This window comes from Atta colombica, unplaced genomic scaffold (assembly GCF_001594045.1).
Source record: "Atta colombica isolate Treedump-2 unplaced genomic scaffold, Acol1.0 scaffold1, whole genome shotgun sequence".
Lineage (NCBI taxonomy): Eukaryota > Metazoa > Arthropoda > Insecta > Hymenoptera > Formicidae > Atta > Atta colombica.
In genome coordinates, this window is record NW_017259183.1 from 812,378 (window position 1) to 823,973 (window position 11,596).

The 11,596-nt window shown below is 28.8% G+C and overlaps 2 protein-coding genes across 2 annotated transcripts in view; one reads left to right on the forward strand and one right to left on the reverse strand.

The window, feature by feature from the left end:
• Positions 1-11,596, reverse strand: part of LOC108694913 — a 54,572-nt gene that overhangs the window by 31,648 nt on the left and 11,328 nt on the right. The gene's annotated exons all lie outside the window — the stretch shown is intronic.
• Positions 1-11,596, forward strand: part of LOC108694902 (putative ferric-chelate reductase 1 homolog) — a 28,257-nt gene that overhangs the window by 11,501 nt on the left and 5,160 nt on the right. Inside the window, exons 4-5 of the mRNA XM_018204603.1 lie at positions 5,153-5,312; positions 11,230-11,427. Coding sequence (XP_018060092.1) covers positions 5,153-5,312; positions 11,230-11,427 — 358 coding nt within the window. The remainder of the gene's footprint in view (positions 1-5,152; positions 5,313-11,229; positions 11,428-11,596) is intronic.

Genomic DNA, 11,596 nt, shown 5'->3' on the forward strand with positions numbered 1-11,596 from the left:
ATTATGATTAATAAAATTAAATACAATAGATTATTTATCAGATATTCAAATATTTGTTGTCACATCAAAGACCGCCAAGGATCAAAACTGTAAGAATTATTTCCAAACTTGCAAAATCGCGAAGTTGCTGAATATCTATTTATAAAATTTAAATAGAATAAGAAATATCAACGTCTGAAAATGGCTTAATTGTTGAATCATGTTTCTAGTGTCTGATCTCAACCGTTGCGTACACGTACAAGCACATACAGATCCATACGTACGTATGGAGAGGTGCAGTGTATCACACTTATGAATCACAATTAGGTATTACCGTACGCGCGGATGCGGCTCGTGCTTGGAATTTAACGCGCTCGTGCGGGCATAACGGTGTGAGAAACGCGCGAAACATTCCTTATGAACTTTTCCTCGTAATAATCGATGCGGAGTTACTAATGCATGTTTAATAGAATGCGCAGCTGCGATCCCCTGTTAAAACTTCGTAATTTATTTTGCGAGTTTTTTTATTTTGTTTTTACGGGATTCCCATTCGGGAATTCCTTGCCACTTTTGTATTCTGATATTTATTATGTATTTCGACACAATCCAGTATTAACAAAAAAGAGAATTTACGTGAAAGTATTTTCAATACATTTAATGTCATGATTCGCATTTTGATGTGCTCTAATAGTTCTGCATGAATAGGGAATAACTCTCACTATTAATAAATGTCAAGAGTTTTATAATCTTATTATATAATGTTAATAGCTTTTACATAGGAGAAATAAGATTTAAAAAATAATTAAAAATTTATTTTAGAACAGTATATATTTTTAATTTTTAAACTTTGAAATTAATTTTATAATTGCTAAGTTTGTTTTTATGCTTTGTAATTTCCAGACATTCATTTTAATTTTTATGAAAGACAATCGAAAATTAGAAAAAATGAATCTCTCACTAAGATATAAGAAATTCTTATTAAGATATATTACACAGTATCACATATACATATCATCGAATGTATGCTACATTTGCGTTGTATTCTAATATATTGAAAATAAAAGAAAAAACATAAATTTAAATATTATTTTTAATTTCAGAAAAATTAATTTCTGTGAATTCACTTTAAATTTAAATCGCATTATTTTATATAATTGACATATTTTCACCAAAAATTAAATAAAGTTAAAAAAAATCTAGTGTGTTTTATATCTAACTAATTTCTTATCATAATTTTATACGAATAATATTATCAATTCAATTAAAAACGTTCTCTGTTACATGTAAATTTTTTGATCTGTAAAATAGAACTTTAGATAATCAGTTATAAGAATATTTCTTTGACAATGAAAAAAATTAAAATTTAATTGTTTAACACACAAACACACACACACGCACGCGCGCGCGCAATACGACTGTATGTAAATATAAAATCACGCGATTTTACAATTTTTAAAAGATTAATATAAAAATATAAAAATGTATGAAAAATATATAGAAAGATTACCAATACTGTCATTTCGTGCTTTATTTTTATATAATGTTTCTTAAATTTAAACCTAAAAATAAAATAAAGAAATTAATACAAAATAAGAAAGTGTCTATTATCAGATAATATAGCAATTTTTATAATACTGTGCAATCATTAACTTTTATGTAAGATAAGTGGATTGTACAAATGAACAACTAACAAAATAAGCTTTAAAATTGACACAGTATTCAGTAATGGCTGCACATATTTTTATTCTTTTTCTTTCACAGAAATCTGTATAAAATATCTGTATAAAATACATAGAAGTGAATATACATAAGATTTTCTAGAATCTTTTTATTTCGATATAACGTTTTTTTGTCCATTTATATGCACATTAACCATCTTTCTCTATGTACAAATATTCACATTTATATCATAGAATTCTTAGGATTTGGAAATTTTATCCATTCGGCCAATTTCCATTTTTATTTACGTTTTTACCTGGGATATTTGTACATCTGTACACAATGCTGTTTTGTAAAACGAAAATATGTAACGAAAATTTTTTTTTTAAAGGTTTTTCTCTAAATATATGATTGTACATTCAGCTCTAATAGGGCTATTTTAGATAAAACAAGACTTTAAAGCAAGATTACACTGAAAGAAAAAATTGGCTGAATTAGTGTGCTCGATGAATACAAAAATTTGTAATTGAGTTCCAAATTGTATTTATTCAAAATTTTCACATAACAAAATGTAATTATATATTCATTCAAAATTTTGAGTTTTCAAAAAATGTTTATTCACAAAGAAATTATGAATATTTAACAAGTATTCATATTCATCCAAACAAAATATAAACTGAAAAAGAATAAGCAATTGTTACTTATTAGCTATAACCAGTACTTTGATGATTTTAAGTAAAAAAAATGAATTTTATTTATTTTTGTCATTGTAATATTCAGATTTTATAAAGGAAACTTAGAAATTTTGAAAAATATTTTAGAAAGATATACATTTTTTATTTATAAATCTATCTATTGGGTTGTCCGGAAAGTTCGTGCCGAAGGAAAATTGAAACGCAGAAGATTTAAATTTTTAATTTCATTTATTAAATTTAAATCTTTTGCGACAGACCAATAGATAGATTTATATTAGGTGTACAACTTTGCTTCCGCCGTTTTCCTATAGATGGCTTTAGCGGTAAGTGATGGTCGAAATAAATAGATCATAGACGTCATACAATAAACTTGGGCATCTGTCAACATAACCCCATAGAAACATTAGTCGATTTGTGTCTGCATCATAAAGTTATTCTCGATTGAAAATGTCAGTTTACGAGCCAAATTCTTGTCATTTGCGGGAGGGTTTAATTTCTTGCTTCAATATGAAGAAATCTGCGGCTGAGGCTCATCGAATGCTCTCAAATACTTATGGTGAGGCCGCTATTAATGAAAGAACGTATCGTGAGTGGTTTCAATGCTTCAAGAACGATGATTTTGACGTTCAAGGTCATGCTCTGTATTTGATGGGACCAGCTCGGCGTAGTGTATTATGAACTGTTAAAACCGACTGAAACAATCACAGGCGATCGGTATCAAACGCAATTGATGCGTTTGAACCGAGCATTGAGAGACAAACAGCCGCAATACAACGAGAGATACGATAAAGTGATTTTGCAGCATGACAATGCTTGATCCCATGTTGCGAAAGTGGTCAAGACATACTTGGAAATGTTGAAATGGGAAGTCCTACCCCACCCGCCGTATTCTCCAGACGTTGTTCCCTCTGACTATCACTTGTTTCGATCAATGGCACACGGCCTGGCTGACCAGCACTTCCGGTCTTATGAAGAAGTAAAAAATTGGATCGATTCGTGAATAGCCTCAAAAGATGACCAGTTTTTTCGACGCGGGATTCGTACGCTACCCGAAAGGGAGAAAGTAGTGGCCAGCGATGGACAATACTTTGAATGAAATAAATGTATAATCAGTTTTTTACAATAAAACCTCGAATTTCGGAAAAAAAACGGCGGAAGCAAAGTTGTACACCTAATAAATAAAAAATGTATATCTTTCTAAAATATTTTTCAAAATTTCTAAGTTTCCTTTATAAAATCTGAATATTACAATGACAAAAATAAATAAAATTCATTTTTTTTTACTTAAAATCATCAAAGTACTGATTACAGCTAATAAGTAACAATTGCTTATTCTTTTTCAGTTTATATTTTGTTTGGATGAATATGAATACTCGTTAAGTATTTATAATAAATATTTATAATTTCTTTATATATAAATATTTTATAAATATTTTTGAATAAATATTTTTGAGCATCATAGATATTTCGATATAATTCCGATTATATAACAATAATATTATAAATATTTTATCTTGGGCGTGACGTTCATTATGGACATTAAATTCCGAGACATATTATTTATTCTAAAATATATTTGTTTAATCTAGGTTAAACAAGGACGCTCATCATATAAGTCGCGGTACTAAGCGCACGATGTAATCGTAGCCACTGTTTTTATAGATTTTTGTTTTCTCTTGTAGGCTTGCAAACTATGTGCAGATAATACAGAGTAAAAGTGAAATGAAAATATTCGTAATAATATTGAAAAAATATTTCATTTTTTAATGAATAAAAAAGAAATGTATTCGAATGAATATTTTTATTCATTTTTTATTTATTTATTCGAATATTAGGTGTATTCATCGGACACACTAGGCTGAATATGGCATTTTTAATTGGTTACAGCAGCCAATTTTTGCTTGCGTTAGCTAATCGAAATCTTATATATACTGACATTATATATGATGGATAGGCTAACGCAACCAAAAGTTGGTTGTTGCAGCAAATTAAAAATGCTATGCCATATTTTACCATCTAATTTGTTGCAGCAGTCAATTTTTTCTTTCAGTGTATATTATATAAAAATTATAAGTTAATTTATAGCGTTTTATAATATACAAATCTACTGGAATCATATTGTCAAAAAAATAAAAAAGAAAAAATATAAATAAAACTGATTTACTCTTTCACGAACTCCGATTAACGCTAATGATTTATAATTAACTCAATCATCACGATTACCAACTAAATAATTTGTTAAAAGAGAAACAGAGAGAAGTTTTAATTTATTAAATCATTATTGACAAACTTGTGCGATCATCGATTAACTTAATGCATAAACCATGCAAAGATTATAGTGAAAAGGAAAATTATGTAAAACGGTGTAATATTATCAATAATATAACCACTATTAAACTACGAAATATGCAAAAGAAAATTGTAAGCATTTTACTTTTGCATTTGTAGAATTTGTTGTTATCTAATTTTGTATAGAAATAATTAAGCCACAAATATAAATTATGAATGTTTTATTCTTTAATTAAATAAATTATGTATTTATCAGTATTAATAAAGAGCAATAGTTAGTTTCTAAATAATTAAGAGATGCCGCTTATAATCTATGTCAGTATCGGTAACTTTCCTCTGTATAGAAATACAAAGTAAATCATTTTTTTGATATGTCTAATTTATCATAATATCTAATTTATTATAACATCATTAAAGCGTTTTTATAATATTAGTTTTGTATGCTTTAAAACGGTTTTTGTCAGTTAGTATTTTTGTCGAATCTGCTTTTACCGTACACTTTAATTTCATTGACCCTATTTCTTCTGTAGCTCCACCTTCGCTCAGGATTATTACACGTACTGGGTTGGCGTGGAGTCGCCTAAAGTTACCGTTGACAAGCGGTCCATCACGGTATCGACTTCATCTACACCTATCACTACCTTTAGAACCACCACGCCGCCCTACTACAGCCCCACTGCCAGTTATGCGGTGAGTATTATATTTCCTGTCGTGCGCGCCGTCACCATTATAAGGTAAATGCGCGTGGTAGTATTACAGTGTGTTAAACGTTGTAAGCGGCCTGTAAGTCCCGATAGGTGTGGCTTTGCGAATATTGCTCGTGGGATGCGTGGCTGTCGACCCAGACGTCGAGTACAGAGGATTCTCGTTAATCGCATTCGAAGAACTTATTTAATTTGTGTTTGTTATATACAGAATATTTCAAAATCTATTAAGAACGTTACTTTTACTATTCTTATACTATTCTTATACTATTTCACTGTTCTACTCTATAATTGCTTGTTTCTCCATGAAAATATTGATGCATCTATAATTTTGAAGTTTGAATATAAACAGCTTCTAACAAATTATACGTCACAGAGAAAAAATAGATGAAAAAAATCGAAATTTTCAGTTAATATTATAAATAAACTTTAATTTTTATTTAAAGTTTAATTATAAAAATAATTAATATCGGGACGTATTTTTTCTATAATGAAATATTAAAATTTATTGTAGCATCTACTAAATTTAAATTTGATTTATTTATTTCGAGCATCTAATGCATATAGTATCTTGAAAAATATTCAAACGAATGCTAAATAGGTTGGATTGAATCTTTTAATAAGACTAACTTTATTTTTGACATGTTGACATGTTGTATTATTAATGACATGTTGTATGAGAAATCTTGCTTGTTAATCTTATATGAAAAAAATCTATCAAAATTTTCCTGGAATATAATAATAGGAAAATTCATTGTTTTCATTGAATTGTTTCGTTGTATTATACGTTCACACGGATTAAAACGGGCGTTGGGAAAATATATTCCAATTTCTTTCGCATGAATGGGTTGTACTGATACTCTAATTATTAAAATTGTCAGCTCCAAGTGTATTATATTTGCCAGATAAATAATTAAATATTCATCGTTAATGAATGAGAAATAAAATAATTCATAAATCTACATTTTACAATTTCGCGAAATTCAGACTCAATTAAAATATGCTTATATTCTCATATCTACGTTCGAACATCACTTATAACATAAAATGGATAATTAATTAACGTACAATGAGTACGTTGAGCTGTGTGATATAAATTCTGTGAATATAAATTCTATTAAAAGTCTAGAATAAAAAGACATTTTAACTGATTCTATATCGTTCTCTTTCCGTCTCATTTATATGAACAAAAATTTTAAAAATTTCGATTATAATACGATAGAAAGAATTTCTTCTTGTTAATCTCCATTTTTCACATCATATATCTAATATGCGTTATGTAGAAAGTAAAAAATTTGAGAAGCAATATAGCAGCGCGTGGCGCACGAATGCATGAATTATGCATTCTCTACATATGTATACATACACGGCCCTTAGCTGTATACAATAAAGATATAACACGCGACCGTAACCAACATTCTAGAATTTATGCTTTATGTATGTACTTTCACCGTTCACTTCCGCAGCCATTCGCGATTTCGTGTCATAGATTTTTTATGACTCCCTATTTGTTTTCCACGGATTTGATCTTTATCACACGTTCGAGGATCGCCAAGTAGAATAGTCGAGAAATTATCGGATGTCATTGATAAAATATCGAGAAAAAAGAGAGAAAGAAAGAAAGAGAGAAAGAGAGAGAGAATGCTAGGTTGCGAGCATCTTAGTATACAACTTAGTGCAACATGCTTAGTGCATTATTTTCTAAATTCTTCTCTAATGGAGAAATTTTATGAGCCATGCATCGCTTGTGATCAAGAGATTCGCTGCAGTGTATTTTTTTCATTATACTTTGCTTTTTAATTTTAAAAATTATATTTTTCATTTTATAAAATAAAATAAAATATATAAATATTCAAATATATATGAAATATATTTGAATATCTTTATAAGAATCAGTAAATTTAAATATTTATTCTAAGTGTTTTACATAAAAACATGCTTGATAATATTGAGAAAAGATGATATATAAAATATTGCAATACTCGTAGAAGCTGCAACCAGACACAGTTAATCCTTAATGTATGAAATAAGAATTTATAAAAAATGTGAGAGAAATCTAAGAGAAAACTTGGGAGAAATCTTACCAGATTCCACGCAATATTTCTAAAAAAACATAGGGAGAGACATAAAGGCCTAATTTAAATTATTACAATTATTATTAATCTCTCTTTCATACATATTGCATTTTTTAAATTTATTCATACTTATTAATTGGAAATCTTAAACATAATACTTGTAATAACTCGCATCTTTATATATTACATAAATTTTTCGCATTATGTATATTATAGTAGTGGAATCCATTTGCAATTTATCTTTAAAAACGATATAAAACGGAAGAGTGATCGTTTCTTCAGTATCCTCTATAAATTGTTAGGTTTTTTGACATAAAACTTTGCTATTCAGATTGCTATTCAGATTTCGAAAACACCTTTCCAACGAAAAGAATTGAGAATATTTTCCCATTAAAAAGAATTGTTTTTTGACTTAGTTAAACAATATGTTTATATACGATGAGTTTATTGAATAATTACGTCCTGCCGTGCGGACGAGCGGCCTTTCCTTGAAAACGGTGCTCGATCGTTTGCGATAAAAAAAGCGTAAAAGTACACCAAAGAGCGGTAATGGCAAACGAGGCCGTCGGAGCGTGAACGCACGATTTCGCGGAGCGTATCTAAGTTGAAGGCTGGTCGTCAAACTTCTCTTTCTCTCGCCGCAGATTTCCTTTTCGTTTAGCTCTGAACTACGCTCCCGCCAATTGTTGCGCACGATTTGCTCCACAAGGTCTCCTTTATTAGGATTTCTTGCTGACTCATACATTCCTTCACATTATTAGAAACAATTGCATTAAATACTTTACTCAGACCATTTGTTAGATTAAAAGATTATTAAAGGTTTACCTGGATAATTAAACGTTATTTATATTTATAATTCAAGTAATTTATCTTTCGAGATGTCATAATTTTATAAAAATTTGTGTAGTATTTGTAATATTTAATTAAGATATTTTAATGTTTAATGTTTTTAAAATCTTGAAATCAGAGACACTAAAGTTTTTTTTTTTATTTTTTTAAATATATAATACATATATGTAATATACACAGTTTTCAGTGTAAAGGTCAACACGATTTTTCAGACACTTCCGACAGTAAAAAAAAAGATTGAAGGGTAAGTATTCATCTGTTTTATTTAGACCACATGCGATAAAAAAGTTAAAACATTTTTTTTTATAAAGAATTCAAAATTATCTTAAATGTTTTTAAATAGCACCATACAAATTTTTTTTTCTTAATATAGGAATCTTCAAGATGAATTCAAATCACTGTCGAAATGTCACTTTTATTGATATTTTATTGATTTTATTGCATTTTATGGATTTTATTTGATTAAAAAAGAATATGTATGTATGTATGTATGTTTTGTGTAGTCAGAGGTAAGTACTGCTGTTACAATTAATGTTATAAATTTGATATTAAGTATCTTTATTAAGTATCAATAAAATCAATAAAATAATCAAAATTGACATTTTGATAATGATTTTAATTCGTTTAAATACAACGTTTTTACAATGGACGTTTTTATTAAATTGTATGGAAAGAAATTGTATGGTGCTATTTAAAAAATTTAAGATGAAAAAAATTTTTTTTAAATTCTTTTGTCGCATCCTGTATAAAATAAATTATTCCCCTTTTGTGTATTATATAAAATAGAAAATATTCACCTTTTAACTTTTTTTTTAACTGTCTGAAATATCTGAGAAATCGTGTGAACCTTTATGTTGAATATCTTATATACATTGGAAAATTTTATTTTATTTTATTTTATTTTAAATTTTATTTTATTTTAAATTGAATAAAAAATAATATATGCTTTTTCAAGCATAATAATTAAATTATATAATATAATTATAATACATTATTTATATCGCCTGAAAAAGCCATTCTATACATTTATTTGATGATGTGATAAATATCACTATATAACTGAGTGATCGAATTGATAAAAGACGCTCTTTATAGAACATAGGGAGGTCCAGGTTTGTACCCTGGAGTGGTACTTTTCAACAAATTCTTATAATGTTTCAAGATTTGCTTATTTATTATTAAATTACTTCAACATAATTTGTGATATTATGTATTCCCATTTCAGTCTGAATTGTTTCAAGACAAAATAATCGGTGCGTTTATGCACAAGCTAAGATTCGTCTTAACTGAATATAGTTTTTCTTCGCTTGTTTATGTTATTGCATAGATTAGTATTCATAGTCATAGATCTTACATTCAAGATCGTCTTAAGTTCAGTCTTAAGAAAACACGAACCAATCAGAGAGCCGTATTAGCGTTTTGAGACATTACTTGAGACATTACTAAGACAGTCTTGAAATAAGAACAGATTATGAAAACCCTTAGGGCGATATGTTTATTATTGTGTAATTATTTAACTGCTATTCAGCAATATTCTATTGAAAATTTGTTACAAAATGTTCTAATTTATTTCTTGTGTGTATTTTTATTTATAATATCTAAATTTAGGGATTAATCGGTCGTTATATTATTATAATATATTATTATACTGAAAGAAAAGATTGATTGAATATGACATAGCATTTTTAATTGGCTACAGTAGCCAATTTTTGGTTGCATTAGTCTATAGTAGACTAACAAAGTTGGCTAACAAATTTTATATCGAAATCGTATATTGACACTACGGATAGTTAACGCAATAAAAAATTCGTTGTAGCCAATTAAAAATGCTATGTCATATTTTATCATCTAATTTGCTGTAGCAGTCGATCTTTTCTTTCAGTGTAAGATACTCTTCAATCAAGTCTCAAATTAAATTATATTATATCCCTTAATTATACTTTTATATTTATATTAGAGATATATCAGAGATATTTTAGTTCTATATCTTTGTGTTCGATAATCATTGATGGAATATATATCTTCTTGATCTTACGACAAATAATCCTACGTGCAAATATTACGAGTTTAATATTCGCATCGTTGCCATAATCGTGAATATCCTTGCATCATAGACAAGTGTTAGCGATATTTTAATTCTAATATCACGTCACGTTTCATTCATACTTGATAATACAAAACTCAATATTCACCTCTTATAAAAAATTACATAAACATTACATTGTTTATAATTTTACTCTGGAATAATATTATTTTTTATTTCTTAAAATGCAAGATTTTACCTTAAATCTTACGTTTTAGCTTAAATCTTTTTTTATTATACGTATGTAATGTTAAGTATTTCTTATTTATCATAAAATTTATTCTCTTTTAAAATTTTTAATTATTTACATAAATGAGGAAAAAGAAACTTTAGTTTTATATATATGCTTCTGTTCTCTGTTTTATTCTTCTTGTATATTTTCCAAAATTCTATAATTTAATATTATCTGTATTTTTTCTCTAATCTTTTTGTTTCGCTTGTAAATCCAACGAGAGACTATGTGTTTTAAGATATAGTTTAAATAATCTTTCTGTTTAAAATTTTTTAGAATTCTATGTAGTTTAATATAATCTGTATTTTTTTTCTCTACATCTTGTTATTTATCTTATATATCCAAGAGACTATTTAAAGATAAACTTTAAATAACCTTTATATGGCTTGTTTAATGGTAAGGGAGAATATCTTCCCCCGATATATCGAAGTGAAACATTTCCAAGACAATCTACGTAAGCAACTCTCGATAATCGACAAGTATCCGAAACTCCTTTGCTCGTGCTTCGTTCATTTTCGTTCCGTCATACAATTTCGAATCAAACGACGGAAGAACGTTGCGCAATCTCCGCAAACGCATCGTTCCGCACGAGATATTATCTCGCGAATGGTATTCCTGCCTGTAAATTCCTCGCGTCATCCCCAGGTGTGTGTTCTCGTTGCAGCCGAAGGCTGAGGATCCATTCTACACGGGCTGCCACACCACGAAGAACTGCTTCGGCGCGCCAGCAAACTGCATAAAAACCAAGGATTGCATTGCCGTGGTGGCCGTGATCGTGCAGGGCGACGAATATCATTTTGAGATGCAGGCGCGAAAGGGTGCCAAATTCGTCGCTGTCGGCCTGTCGGATGATAAGAATATGGTAATTGCGAGACGCTGCGCTCGCAAGCATTCCGCGTAACTTCTTCTCAAACTCCTGTGCGATTTAAGTGGAAACTTGCAAAGAAAAAAAAAATCCTGGCGAAAGTATTTTATATTTAATGTGTGAAGTTACTTTTCACTGCCTCCTTCCCCCCCCCCCCCCCCCCCTC